This window comes from Hypanus sabinus, chromosome 16 (genome assembly GCF_030144855.1).
Source record: "Hypanus sabinus isolate sHypSab1 chromosome 16, sHypSab1.hap1, whole genome shotgun sequence".
Classification (NCBI taxonomy): domain Eukaryota; kingdom Metazoa; phylum Chordata; class Chondrichthyes; order Myliobatiformes; family Dasyatidae; genus Hypanus; species Hypanus sabinus.
In genome coordinates, this window is record NC_082721.1 from 69,041,512 (window position 1) to 69,056,970 (window position 15,459).

The window sequence follows — 15,459 nt, forward strand, 5'->3', positions numbered from 1 at the left end:
ACACGCAATGAGAGAGATGGAGACAAGCAGAGACTGAAACAGAGAGAGAGAGAGAGAGAGAGAGAAAGAGAGAGGAAAGAGAGGGGGAAGGGAGAGACAGTAAGAGATCAAGGGAAAGAGAAAACATGTTATGTTGGCACTGGAAGCGAGGCAACACTGTGGGCTGCCCAGCACAATCCTCGCTGATTTGATTTGATACAATTAATGCATTTCACAAAGCTGATCTTTAGGAAAAGCTACAGGGCAAAAAACATGCCGAATGTCACGGGGGAAGAACGCGGCTGGGCGACTCACATTTCCGGAGAGCTTGTCCTCCAGCTCTTGTCCCGGGTCCCGAGGGCACCGAGACCCTCAGTCTTCTCCTCCTTGTGCTTATTGAGGTTGCGCCTGGTGACCACGGGGGCCTTCTGCTCTTCGTGTTGAGTCAAGCGCTCCATGCTGCTGTAGACCTGCACACATTGCAATGGGAGTTAGTGCAGTACCCACTCTCGCTGCCTCCACCCACACGTACGGGAGGAGGGGGGGGGGGGCAACAGGTGTGGAACTGGCAAAGCTGGCAGAAGAGGAGAAAGTCTAAGTCACCGGAATTAAAGCTGGTCACAGTGTTACAACAGTGCAGTGTAGCGCTAATAATCTACACTATTGACCAAGAGACATGCTACAAATACAGTGGCTGACTCACGGTTCCAAAGAACCAGGTTCAAACTGACTTTGGTTGTTCTCTATGTGTAGTTTCCCTGTTCCCACATCCCAAAGACATGACTGTCTGTAGGTTAATTAATGACCCTCACATGTAGGCGAGTGCTTGAACCTGGGAGGAGTTGACAGTAATGTGCTGCGCATAAAATGGAATCTGTGTGCAAGAGAGGTTGGCACACACCCAGGGGATGCAAGGGGGGCTCATTCTATGCTGTGTGGCAACACATGGGCTCAGATCTCATTGGAATTTAAATTAATTTAATTTACTCATTGGCCACTTTATTCAGTAAACCTACATAACTGCTCGTTAATGAAAATATCTAATCAGCTAATCATGTGGCAGGAATGCAAGGCATAAGAGTATGCAGACATGGTCAAGAGGTTCAGTTGCTGTTCAGACCAAACATCAGAATGGAGCAGAAATGTAACCTAAGTGACTTATAGAATGATTGTTGGTGCCAGATGGCGTGGTCTGAGTTTCTCAGAAACTGCAGATCTCCAGCGATTTTCACATACACCAGTCTCTGGAATTTACAGAGAAACAAAAAAAAACATCCAGTGAGTAGCAGTTCTCTTGGCGAAAACGAGAGTTTGAGGAGAACGGCCAAGCTGATAGGAAGGCGACATTATCCAAGCGTTACAACTGTGCAGTACGGAAGAGCACTTGTGCACATTGAACATCGAAGTGGGTGGGCTACAGCTGCAGAAGACCACCGTACACTCAGTGGCCACTTTATTAGGTACAGGAGGTACCTTTGGATGTAAATGGAATTAAAAGGCAAAAACTGGCCTCAGCAATGACAGCCAAAAAACCATCAGGTTGTTGTAAAATTCCATCAGCTTCACTAACACAATATGCTATTGATGGTCTATTAATAAGCCTTGCCAATGTGATTCCAGATATACAAATTTGGGTGACTCTTCAAGGCCTCCTTAATTCCAGGCCTATCAGGGATCAACAAGGGATCGGTCAGGCTGCACGTGAAACATTGTGCACAGTTGAGGTCACCCTGCTATAGGAAAGGGGTCATTAGCTGTGTTTTCAGATGCTATGCTGCTACCCGGAAAAGTACATCTTGCCAAGCAACACACACAAAATACTGGAGGAACTCAGCAGGCCAGGCAGCATCTTTGGAATAGAGTAGACGACATTTCTGGCTGAGGCCCTTCATCAGGACTGGAGAAAAAAAGGCGAGGATTCAGAGTTAGGGGGTGGGGGTAGAGCAGGAAGAAACACAAGGTGATAGGTGAAACTGGGAGGTGGTGAGGGGTGAAGTAAAGAACTGGGAAGTTGATTGGTGAAAGAGATACGGGGATGGAGAAGGGGGCATCTAATAGAGGACAGGATGCCATCAAGGGAGGAGATGGGCTGGTAAGGAGATAAGATGAGGGAGAGAAATAGGAATGGGGAACGGTGAAGACAGGTGCCATTCCTGGAAGTATGAGAGATCAATGTTCATGCCATCAGGTTGGAGGCTACCCAGACAGAATATAAGGTGTTGCTCCTCCAACCTGAGTGTGGCCTCACTGCGACAGTAGAGGAAGCCATGGGTAGACATATTGGAATGGGAATAGGAAGTGGAATTAAAATGGATGGCCCCGGAAGATCCCGCTTTTTCTGGAAGACGGAGTGTAGATGCTGGGTGAAGCAGCCTCCCAACCTACATCGGGTCTCACCCATATGCAGGAGGCCACACGGGGAGCACCAGACACAGTATATGATTCTAACAGACTCACAGGTGAAGTGTTCCCTGACCTGGAACTGTTTGGGGCCCTGAATGGAACACCAAGCACATTTTTCCCTCCCCCCCCAACCACTTTCTGCTTTCCACAGGGATTTATTGCTCCCTACATGACTCCTTTGTCCATTCATCTCTCCCCGCTGATCTCCCTCCCAGCACTTATCCTTGCAAGCAGAACAAGTGTTACACCTGCCCCTACACCTCCTCCCTCACTACCATTCAGGGCAGGTCTTTCATTCCCCAGTGTTCCGAGGAATAGAGGTGACATTAGCGAGGTGTACAAGATCACGAGGGTGTATAGACTGGGTAAGAGCACAGTCTTCTTCTCCAGGAAAAACTTAGCAAAATTATAATTTTTAGACATAGATTTATGGAGAGAGGAAATATTATGCTTCAATGTACAGGTGATAAATAAATCTGAATCCGAGCAGCAACTTCACTCAGAGTGTGATGCTTGTGTAGAACACACTGCCGGTAAAAGTAGTTCAGGAGGGAACAGTAACGCAAGGCATTTAGGTAAATACACAGAGAGGAAATGGTGAGCGAGATAGGGGTAAAATATAGGCAAATGGTACTAGATGAGGTGGGCACCTTGGTTAGCATGGATGTGTTGGGCTGAAAGGCCTGTTTCCAAGCTGTATTGCTCTGTGACTGTACCAAATATACTTCTTGCCAATGACAACTACACCCATGAATGTACCAAATGTATCCCTTGCCTGTGACATCAACATCCCACAAATGTACCCCTTGTCAGTGACAACCAAGGTGCCTATAAAAAGTATTCACCCCCGCATGACATAATATTATGAATATTTTGAAGAATATGCAGTATTCATGTTTTATTATTTTACAACATTGAATCACAGAGGATTTAATTTGGCTTTTTTGACATTAATCAACAGAAAAAGACTCATGTCAAAGCTATAGCAGATCTCTACAAAGTGATCTAAATTAATTACAAATAGAAAACACAGAATAATTGATTGCATAAGTATTCACCCTCCCCTTTAATATGACACTCCAAATCATCACTGGTGCAGCCAATGGTTTTAGAAGTCACATAACTAGTTAAATGGAGATCTGTTTTTTTGAGACCTGTGTGTGGTCAAGGTGCTTCAGCTGACTGTGGTAAAAATAGACCTGTATCTGAAAGCTTCAACTGCTAGTGAGTCAGTATCCTGGCTAAAACTACACCAAGAGGACAAAAGAACACTCCAAGCTATTCCAGGAAAAGGTTATTGAAAAGCACAAGTCAGGAGATGGATACGAGAAAATTTCCAAGTCACTGAATATCCTTTGGAGTACAGTTAAGTCAATCATCATGAAATGAAAAGAATATGTCACAGCTGTAAATCTGCCCAGAGCAGGCTGTCCTCAAAAACTGAGTGACCATGCAAGAACGGGACTAGTGAGGGAGGCCACCAAGAGACCTATGACAACTCTGGAGGACACACAAGCTTCAGTGGCTGAGATGGGAGAGACTGCGCAAACAACAACTGTTGCTGGGAGCTTCACTCGTCACAGCTTTATGGCAAAGAAATGTGGGGTTTTTTTTGACAAGGTGCCACACATGTGGCTGCTTACCAAGTTAAGAGCCCATGGTATTACAGGAAAGTGACTAACATGGTTAGAGCATTGGCTGATTGGTAGGAGGTAGCATTTGGGAATAAAAGGATCTTTGTCTGGTTGGCTGCCAGTGACTAATGGTGTTCCGCAGGGATCGGTGTTGGGACCGTTTCTTTTTAAGCTGTACATAATGATTCAGATGATGGAATAGATGGCTTTGTTGCCAAGTTTTCAGATGATATGAAGATTAGCGGAGGGGCAGGTAGTGTTGACAAAACAGGTAGGATGCAGAAGGACTCAGACAGATTACCCTTAAATATTTGGATAGAGGAGTGGAGTTATTGCCACTACTGTTTATATCCATTATAATATAATAGCCCAGCTTTGTTTAGTTTAGTTTGCAAGTTAGTTAGTTTTTATTTATATATTTCTTTAAATTTGGGGTTTTTCTTTCTACTATGCAAATACAGTATGAGTTTGGGAGGTTTAGTACATCTGTATTATCAATAGCTTATACTTGTATATACTGCTTTTTTAACTATATATTCCCAATCTCTCTGTATTTCTATTGTTATTATGATTTGTTTGTAAATCAATAAAAAGAAAAGATGTGCTGGCAATGGGGAGGGTCCAGAGGAGGTTCACAAGGATGATTCCAGGAAAGAAAGGGTTATCATATGAGGAACTGAATTTGAAAAGGGCTGTTCACTCATGATCCCCATGCAATCTGACACAGCCTGAGCAGTTTTGTAAAGAAGAATGGGGAAAAACAGCAGTGTCCAGATGTGCAAAGCTGATAGCGACCTATCCACACAGACTCAAGGCTGTAATTGCTACGAAAGGTGCAGCTAGTACATACTGCTTTGAAGGGGGTGAGTAATTATGCAATCAATTATTTTGTGCTTAATACATTGTAATAAATTTAGACCAGTTTGTAGAAATTTGTTCCACTTTGACATGAAAGAGTCAAAAAAGCCAAATTAAATCCACTGTTGTCTATATTGTATTGGTGTAATACAATAAAAAAATGAAAACTTCCAAGGAGGGTGGATACATTTTATGGGTATTGTTCATCCCATTAATGTACCAAGTGTACCCCTTGCCAGTGATATCTATACCCCACAAACAAACAAAACAATTATGGGAGCTTGCAATGCACAACTTGGCTGCTGAGTTCCCACGATCACAACAGTGACTGACTGAGTGAGCAATTGGCTGCAACTCAAATAAGTCCAGAGGTTGGAAAAGCAGCTATTTAAATTCAAACAACACACACAAAATGCTGGTGGAATACAGCAGGCCAGGCAGCATCTATAGGGAGAAGCGCTGTCGACGTTTCGGGCCAAGACCCTTCGTCAGGGCTAACCGAAAGGAAAGATAGTAAGAGATTTGAAAGTAGTGGGGGGGGAGGGGGAAATGCGAAATGATAGGAGAAGACCGGAGGGGGTGGGATGAAGCTAAGAGCTGGAAAGGTGATTGGCGAAAGTGATACAGAGCTGGAGAAGGGAAAGGATCATGGGAAGAGAGGCCTCAGGAGAAAGAAAGGAGGTGGGGGGAGAACCAGAGGAAGATGAAGAACAGGCAAACAACTAAATATGTCAGGGATGGGGTAAGGGCAGGAGGGCATTACCCCATCCCTGACATATTTAGTTGTTCCCCTCCTCCCCTTCTTACCCCATCCCTGGACATATTTAGTTGTGCCCCTCCTCCCCTTCTTACCCCATCCCTGGACATATTTAGTTATTCCCCTCCTCCCCTTCTTACCCCATCCCTGGACATATTTAGTTGTTCCCCTCCTCCCCTTTTTACCCCATCCCTGACATATTTAGTTGTGCCCCTCCTCCCCTTCTTACCCCATCCCTGACATATTTAGTTGTTCCCCTCCTCCCCTTCTTACCCCATCCGTGACATATTTAGTTGTTCCCCTCCTCCCCTTCTTACCCCATCCGTGACATATTTAGTTGTTCCCCTCCTCCCCTTCTTACCCCATCCCTGACATATTTAGTTGTTTGCCTGTTCTCCATCGCACTCTAGTGCTCCCCCCGACCTCCTTTCTTTCTCCTGAGGCCTCCCGTCCCATGATCCTTTCCCTTCTCCAGCTCTGTATTCCTTTTGCCAATCACCTTTCCAGCTCTTAGCTTCATCCCACCCCCTCCGGTCTTCTCCTATCATTTCGCATTTCCCCCTCCCCCCACTACTTTCAAATCTCTTACTATCTTTCCCTTCGGTTAGTCCTGACGAAGGGTCTTGGCCCAAAACGTCGACAGCGCTTCTCCCTATAGATGCTGCCTGGCCTGCTGTGTTCCACCAGCATTGTGTGTGGGTTGTTGTTTGAATTTCCAGCACCTGCAGAATTCCTTGTGTTTGCTATTTAAATTCAACTCTCCTCACCTTGGGTAAATTTGAACCAGCCGTCCTTTTACAATAATTTTTTTTTAAGAAAATTATGCTTCACTGGTTCCTATATTTTTTTCTGGTCTGTGACTGGAAAATTACAACAAACATGCGAGGCGCTTGCAGAAAAGCAATATCAGGTGTAATTTGATGTGAAGGAGGTATTGAGACAAGTGCCTCATAGGAATGAGCTTTGGGACGAAGGAGGTAGCTGGGATTCGGGAGGGGAAATTCAGAGCTGAAGGCATTAGGCTGTTGAAGGCCTGGCTTCCTTCCAATGGTTGATTGAAACCATGGCTGTAGTGCTCTCGGCTGGGCTGAGGGAGGTTAGAATCAGAATCAGTTTTATTAGCACTGATATATGTCATGAAATTTGTTGGTTTTGTAACAGGATACACTGCAAGACATAAAAATAGTTGCAATAATAAATACATTGAAATAAGATACTTTTCAGGAATTCATAGACCATTTAGATATCTGATGGTGGAGGGGAAGAAGCTGCTCCTAAAAGACTGAGTCTTCAGGCTCTTGTACCACCTCCCTGATGGCAGGAATGAGAAGAGGGTGGGGTGAAATAAGACCACAGAAAAATCAAAGGAGGATGAGAAGCTTTAAAATCAAGATGCAGGATAGGAAGCTGGTGAGGACAGGGTGGATGAGTAGCACTTGATGGGGCAGGAAAGCTTTGGAAAAGTTCACAGAGGATTGCTCTGGGATGGTTTCCCTTGATCAGGTAGCGGGAGGTGCAGTACAAATGTTGACCTAAAGGTGTCAGTGCAGTCTGAAACCCAGCTGAGGAAAGTGGTTTGTTAAAGAATAGATTTAGGCTCAGGAGTTACAATGACAGATAACACCACCGTAAGACCACAAGACATAGGAGCAGAATTAGGCCATTCAGCCCATCAAATTTTCAATCATGGCTGATTTATTATCCCTTTCAACCCCAATCACAGACTCAGTTTTTCAACATCTGGAAGCTGGAAATTTAAATTTAATGTTTTTATTGCATAAATATTAAGCAAAAAGCTGCCATCAGTAACACAGGCCATGGCACAGCAGTCTTGTTGGAAAAGCCCAACTGGTTCAGCAACACCGCTGGAGAAACGAAGTCTACCATCCTTACCAAGCTGTGGCCTGTACTGGACTCCAGTACCACAGTGACGTGCTTGATTTGTATCTGCCCTCTCAAATGGCCCGGTGAGCCATTCAGCTCAAGGGGTGGGATTAAAAATGTAGGCATTGCCACGGTTGGGCAGAATGCACTGCCTGGGGAGTGACGGGAAGGCTAATCCATTTTACTCATCCTTCGCTTCTCGGGGGGGGGGGGGGGGCTTGTACCTGATTATGAGAAATGTTTGGGTTTCTTGCAGCAAGTGTTGGAATCTCTCAGCTATCTATAAGGCGTGGACGTAGACTTCTGAGGTTGAGGGAGCAGAACTGTTCCAGAGCAATGGCCTTTCCACCTTAAAAACTCTACCGTGCTGGTTTCTTCCTGCAGTTCATAACAACAGACTGCACAAATCCAACCGATACAACGGACAATCACTGGTACAATGTCATTGGGTCAAAGGGCCTGTTTCCATGTTGCGTGACGATAACTTGCTCAAAGAGACAAGGGGAATGCTTCAGTGTCTGCCTCTGATGGGAGGTTTGGAACCGAATGTGCAAGAAGCATTTGTTTTGCAAAAGGGACATTTTCTCTCACTCATTTGGGGTCTGCTGATTGGAGGAGTTTGAGCAAAAGCTGTTCACCGGCTCCCAGTCTTGGGCTGACCCCTCACCAAAATCAGCGTGTGGCAGCCGGGCCTGATGACGCAGCCCCAACCTGCTCTTGTGGCTTGGTGACTGCAGGGCCAGGCAGTCAGTGGCACATCTGGCCAGGCTGCTTCACCGCTCTAGTGAGCCAGGTTCAATCCTGTCCTCAGGGCTCGAGACCAAGTTTGCACAGAGCATAATTGCAATGAAAATTAGCTTTCTGCAGCAGCACAGTACATTACTAACATGATAAACTAAGTTAAATAAACTTAAATTAAGATAAATCATATTTAACTAATGCAGCAAAATAAATATAACACCACCAGTGTAAGCTGAGAGACAGAAAAAAGGAAATAAAGACCGAGGTAAAATTAAGGCTTTGCAGTTCAGTTCAGTGGGGAAGAAGATGTCATTCAACTTTGAGGTGTGGGTTTTTAGGCTGCTGATGACTGTACTGAGAAGAGGGGGCTTTCTGTGTAGAGTTTGATTGTTCCCCCTGTGACTTTGTGGGCTTCCGTCGGGTGCTCCAGTTTTTGTGGGGTGGCACGGTAGCATAGAGGCTAGCGTAACACTATTACAGCACCAGCAATCCACCGCTGCCTGTAAGGAGCATGCACGTTCTCCGCATGACTATGAGGGTTTGTGTCGGGTGCTCCATCTTCCACGGGCACCGCGTTAGCCGAGTGATTAGCACAATGTTATTATAGCACCAGAGACCCGGATTCAGTTCTGTAAGGAGCTTGCATGTTCTCCCCACGACCATGAGGGTTCTCTCTAAGTGCTGTGATTTCTTTCCACATTCCAAAGACATGCGGGTTAGGGCTAGCGAGCTTTGGGCGAACTATGTTGGTGCAGGAAGCTGGCCCAGCACAATACTCATTGATTTGATGTTATGCAAATGCCATATGTGACAAATAAAACTAATCTTTATCTTTTACCTTTGTTCTCACATCCAAAATTGAAGCTGGTATCGAGTCAATGGGCTGAATGGCCTCCTTTTATAACATATGATATAAAACTTCAGATTAATGGACACTTCACTGCCCTGGCATCGCACTCTTGTTGTCTCAACTCCCGTGGGGTTACAGGGAAGCGAGCAAGGGATCTGATCTATGTAAAATACCTTAATAAAGCGGGGGGAGCAGGAGGAAAACTGGCGAATTTCTACTGGCTCATCTTCGTTGGTGTCGTCCTCATCGTAGGAATTCACATGGTGATATCGATCAGAGCGAGCTACGCAGATAGCGGTTAGAGAGGGAGAGAGAGAGAGAGAAAGAACGAGAGGTTAGAGGGAGAAGAGACAGGGTTAGAGAGGTAGCAGGAGAGGAGATCACAGGAGAGACCAGGAAGGGAGAGGAAAGAGGAGGGGTACGGGTTAGATCAAAAGGAGAGTGAGAAGCAGAAATAGAGAGGAAAGGAGTGGAGGAGAGGAGACAGAGGAAAGGGGTAAAAAATACAAAACTCTGGAAGAACTCAGCAGCTCAGGCAGCATCAAAAAAGAGGAATTAAAGAGTCAGTGTTTCAGGCCGAGACCCTTCATCAAGACTGGAGTGGGAGAGGGAAAGAGGGGGAAGAGAGATGCAAAGCAGAGATAAAAAAGGAGAGAGGGAAGTAAGAAGAAATGGAAGATCAGTGAGGGAAGGAAGATTGCATGACAGGATGGGGCGAGAAAGAGGACAGAGTGATATTGAAAATACAGAGAAAGGAAAGAAGGGTGTAGAGCTAAAAGGGATAGGAGAGTAGATTGACAGCTGGGGTGAAATCCTCCATTCTCCCACCAGCCCCACCCTGCCCAATATTTCCCAGATTCTTTACAGCAATCCTCCCCATCATGCTCCAGCTCTCCCAGCTGCCTCACAGATGCTGGAGCTGTACTGAGAATGGTTCTGGAAAAACAATGCTCTCCTCCTTGTAGGTGAAGTGAGACTCTTCGCCCACACACTAAATCTCTCTGAGCAGAACAGTGGCCCCAAGATCAGTGTTGCCAGGTATTAACAAAATCTCAGAGCATTTACATGATCCGGCTTCAGCATCCCTTCCTCCACCTCCATCCCTCCCCTAGGCCCTTGGAAAAGATACTTGCTATCAAAGTAACTGGTGTCTTCCTCGGATTCCAAGTGTGGTATGAATTCAGCCTTCTGTCGCAACAAGCTATTCCAGTCCAGGTCTTTGAAGAAACTGTGTTGTTTAACCTCATAGGTGCCCCCTAGAGAGAGAGAGAACAAGGCTGTGATTAGGACAACACGGCATCAATTATTCCTGGTCTTTGGAATCGAGGTATGCAAACCACGACCTTTATCTCGGTGATTCTCCACGGAGATGCTTAGGGGGATGTAAAGGACCAAAGCTATGAGAGATGGGGTCAGTCACCTTCAGCTCTGGCTCCATTACACAATTGTTAAACAAAATTACAGATGAAAATAACTCAATGAATGAAGTAATACGATAGGGCGATCCCAGACAGCTGCAGCTATTGATTTTAAACAAATATGCCATCTCTTTTATTCTACTGCTCAGCTTCCTTATACAGCTCTCTTAAAATGCATTTTCTGAAACCTTCGAGCCATGCAGCTCAAGAACATGTGTTGCATTTGTGGGTTCTCCCCATGACGGCAAGGGTTTCCTTTGGGTGGTCAGGCTTCCTCCCGCAGCTCAAAGCTGCACACATTGGTTGGGTAATTGGCCCAAGTGTCAAGGGGAGTGATAAATTCTGAGGTGGCAGGTGGGAGTTGAAGGTAAGGCGAGGACATTACAAAAATGGGATTAATCTAGGATTAACATGAATGAGTGGTTGATGGTCAGTGCAGAGTCGTCAGAAGGGCCTGTTTCTAATATAGGGAATAAGGCTGTACATATGTTGGAGCTCAGCTTGATGCTCGTAAGGTCAGAACCAAAACAACTATGATGCACGGGCTAAAAAGAAGCAATAAAACTCGAGGAACTTAGCAGGCCAGGAGGCATCTGTGGAGGGTAATGGGTAGTTGGCCTTTCAGTCAAGACCCTTCATCAGTCCAGATGAGGAGCTCCAACCCAAAACTCTGACTGTGCACTTCCCTCCCCAGTTGCTGCCTGATCTGCAGAGGTCCTCCAGCTCCAAGTTGCTCCAGGTTCCAGAATCTGCAGTTTCCTGTGTCTCCATAGCAGTCACCCGAGTCATCCCCTTGCTTTCCAGAGCACACATGGTTGGTGTTCTGTACGATGTTTATCGCTAAAACAGATAATTTGCCCATCGACACATTGCGGGAGTTTACTGTGCACGTAATAAAGCAGCAATTTCACCCCAAAGATACTTAATTTACTAATCCTAGCAAGAAAACGAATCTCAGATTTGTATGGTACATGGTGACATTTACGTACTTTGATAATACATTTATTTTTAACTTAATTGGGTGTAAAAAGCCAAGAGGTCCTGAGGTTGTGCAAGAGGTGATAGAAGTCCAACTTCCTTCCTTCAAGAAATAAACCAATATTTCAACAGGGCGAGTGTCATCTCCAGCACTCACTGAGAATGTTAAAAATAGAATGTGTTAGTTCCCACTCATTTAATAGCCTTTAAATCTCAAGCACTGCAAGGAATAAACTTCACAAATGTAATAGTTTATTTCCTCGACACTTTCTCTTTAGAATTCTCCAAATTGGGACTCCTTCTGCTTTTTAATTTACAGCGTGCTGCCTTGTACACTTTGAGCTCAGTGGAGGACAAGGGATTTCTAATTCTTTCCCTTGTGTCTTCTTTATTAACTTACTTGATATTCTTCTTCTTCAAAGTACCTATAATGTCGCCATATTGCAACCCTGAGATTCATTTTCTTGTGGGCATACTCAATAAACCCATAATAGAATCAACGAAAGACTGCACCAAGCTGGGCATTCAACCAGGTGCAAAAGACTCAAACTGTGCAGATACAAAAGGAAAGAAACAATAATTAAAAAGCAATAAATATTAAAAACATCAGATGAAGAATCCTTGAAAGTAAGTCCATAGCTTTGTCACAATCCTATGGACTGTGGTAACATTTCAATGATTAAGTGAATTTGAGTAAGTTATCCCCTTTGGGTCAAGAGCTTGATGATTGAGAGGTAATAACTGCTCCCGAACCCGGTGGTGTGAGTCCTGAGGCTCCTGATGGCAGCTGTGAGAAGACAGCATGTTGTGGGTGGTGGGTGTCCCTGACGATGGATGCTGCTTTCCTGTGACCATGTTTCATATAAACACGCTCGATGGTTTCCTCTTTCCTTGCCCCCAGGCTCTTCACTAGCACGAGGCAGCTTATTTCTAGGCTGCCTAGTGGCTGTCTTAAGTTGGTTCCTCTGAATGTCGTAATGGGTTTCCCCAGTGCAGTGCATAAAGTTATGAGTAGCATAGATAGGGCTGATAGCAGTAAACTTCTCTCCAGAGGAAAGGTATCATTAATGAGTGAGCTCAGCCTTGGAGTAAGGAGGTTTCAAGAAGATATGAGGAAGGTGTTCTCACTAGATGCTGGGTGGGGTTTGGACTGCCTGGAGGGGTGGTGGAGGAAGAGTGTCACATTTAAGAAGCATCTAGACGAAGACTTGAATCTCCAGGGAAGAGTGGACTACAGACCGAGTGCCGGTAAGCGGCATTAGTGCAGGCGGATGCTTGATGGTTAGAAGAATCAGATTCAGATTCACTTATTTATCACGTACATCACCTAGACTCCGGACGTCCATGTCACTGACCTTTGGGTGTGGAGTAATGAGGAGACTAGTCTCCAGCCTGACCTCTAACTCCTCCACATCCCTGTCCCTAAACCCTAACACGAACCCTTCTTCAACATCCCTGTCCCTGAAGCCATCCCTCCAAACTTAAAAGCTGAGCCATGACCTCGATAGAGACTGCAGCTCAACACCACCTTGACCAGAAGTAAGCAGCTGCTTGCTTGCTGTCAGATTCCATGGTTGCAAGAGCACTGTTTTACTCTCCAGGAGCTGACTATAGCCCTGATCCCATCAAACGCTTCTCAGCTTTACAGTTCCCTGAGATAAACAGTCATTTCCAGATAAATGACCCATTTATTCAATTAAAATACTGAACTGGTCGCATCAGGATAATGCTTCCACCTCAATTGACATTAACATAATAATTAACAATCTGAGCTTCTCTTTGCTTCATCTTATTTAAGGTAATCTCAGCAATTCAGTCTGAACAGACCCACTTAACAAAATCTATACTGTAACGAAAGTGATTAGATTTGAGAATTGTTTTGAATCCATCAATGAAATTTGGCAGTGGAAGAGCCGTGTTTAATGTGATCAGCTGGCATTTGTCAAATGTGTCATGTTCGAGGCCGGCCGATTAGGGAAGCGCACAGAGAAGGCAAACAGCTGCAAACCCATAAATGGAAGCAACGACCCATCTGCCTGGGGTAAAATGTCAGCGGACAGACGCAAGCAAAACTTTTTTTAAAAGTGAAAATGCTGGGAATCTGAAATGAAAGCAGAACGTGCTGGGAAGATTCAGATGTGTGAATGGGTGGGGCTGTTACTGGCATTTATGGCCCTTCCTCAACTGCCCACGAGAAGACAGTGGTGAGCTGTCTTCCGGAATTGTTGCTTTCCTTCAGGTGAAGGTGCGAGATAGAAGTTAATTCAACAGCAGGTGACTTGAGGCTTGGCAGAGTCGGGTGAATAGGAGGACTTAACCGAGTTGTGAAACTCAGCTCAGACTTGTCCTATATAACAATGTAGGTTTTGACTCAGAATGCTGTTTCTGAGAGGGACAGGATTTGCGAGGTAATTGGACAGAAAGCATTGGTGTCGGGTTTCAGAATCAGGTTTATTATCTCTGACTTACACTGAGTAGCTGCTCTAATAGGTACCTCATTTACCTAATGAAGTGGCCTCCCAGTGTATGAAGGCAGTCTTCTGCTGCTGTGGCCCACCTACTTCGACGTGTTGTGCATTCAGAGATCCTCTTCTGCATTGTTGTAGCACGTGGTCATTTGAGTTACTGTCGCCTTCCTGTCCGCTTGAGCCAGTCTGGCCATTCTCCTCTGACCGCTCTCATTAGTGTGACATTTTCACTGGCAGTCAGTGGCTTTTTTTGTTTCCTGCACCATTCTCTGTAAACTCTGGAGACTGTTGTGAATGAAAATCCCAGGAGATCAGCAGCTTCTGAGAGACTCAAACCATCCAGTCTGGCACCAACAATCATGCTGCTACATGGTTGGCTGATTAGATATTTTCATTAACAAGTAGGTGTATAGGTGTATCACTAATTTGGTCATTGAGTGTATGTTGTAAAATGTGTTGTTTTGAAGCAGTAGTTCAGTCCTTAAAGTTGTTATAGCCAAGGCTGGTAATGGGGACAAGCTTCCACTACCTATTAAATGCTTCCAAAGGCCTGCGCCTCAAATAGCCTCTGACAACCAAGTCCAGTTCCTGGCCTTCATGGGTGGCTTAGCTACTAAGCCTGGCAGAACTGACAGGAGAAGGGGTAAAGGCGGGTTACTGGCACCTTAGGACTAGTCGCTTTGGGCAGATAGGGCTGGTCAGCCATGGTTGGCTGCTCACCTAGAAGGAAAACTCTGATCTCAAACCTCAACTGCCTTGCGGCTATACCAACTAATGGGGTAGGCTTCGGGAATAAACCTCCAAGGGAAATATCTGGAGCTGGAATCCCTAAGGCAGTCCTACACTGAGTCCAACACTGACTGACAACTCCTGCAACGCTGCTGGTACCAACCTGTATCGGTCTCTGCCGTTCCTTTGGGTTCATCAGCTGCGTGGAGAGTGGGAGCTTGCTGCATGGGCAACAGCTTGCTCTCCATATCGTACTGCCCTGGCTTGCATGTCTAGACAGCGAGAATGCAACAACCATGATCCATCCTCACCGTCGGAGGCCTCACTTACTCATTCACAGTGAAATACATGAAATATACTATAAATTACAATAAATAATCATTTGGAGGTGACATTTATCCATGACATGCAGAGGGCCAAGGGAGCTATACAACTTAATGTTTGCTTTATATTTATTTATTTATTAAGCGATACAGCGCAGAACCAATGAGCAGCACTGCCTGGCAACCCACTGATTTAACCCTAGCCTAGTCATAGGACAATCTACAACGACCAATTAACCTACTAGCTGGTACAGCTTTGGAATGTGGACTTCACCTGGAATGCCCAGAGGAAACCCTTGCACTCACAGGAAGGGCGTGCAAACTTCTTATAGACAGTGTTGGAATTGTGGTCTGAATTCTGACGTACCCGAGCTGTAACAGTGTCACCCTAACCACTCTATGTGATGCCCCATGTTGTATTTTTAGATGGTGTAAAT

General features: G+C 45.2%; 1 protein-coding gene across 1 annotated transcript in view; it reads right to left on the reverse strand.

The window, feature by feature from the left end:
• Positions 1-15,459, reverse strand: part of LOC132406413 (microtubule-associated serine/threonine-protein kinase 1-like) — a 180,377-nt gene that overhangs the window by 42,691 nt on the left and 122,227 nt on the right. The window contains exons 17-19 of the mRNA XM_059992053.1: positions 10,240-10,362; positions 9,280-9,389; positions 295-449 (exon numbers count right to left, since the gene is read on the reverse strand). Of these exons, the coding sequence (XP_059848036.1) occupies positions 295-449; positions 9,280-9,389; positions 10,240-10,362 (388 nt within the window). The remainder of the gene's footprint in view (positions 1-294; positions 450-9,279; positions 9,390-10,239; positions 10,363-15,459) is intronic.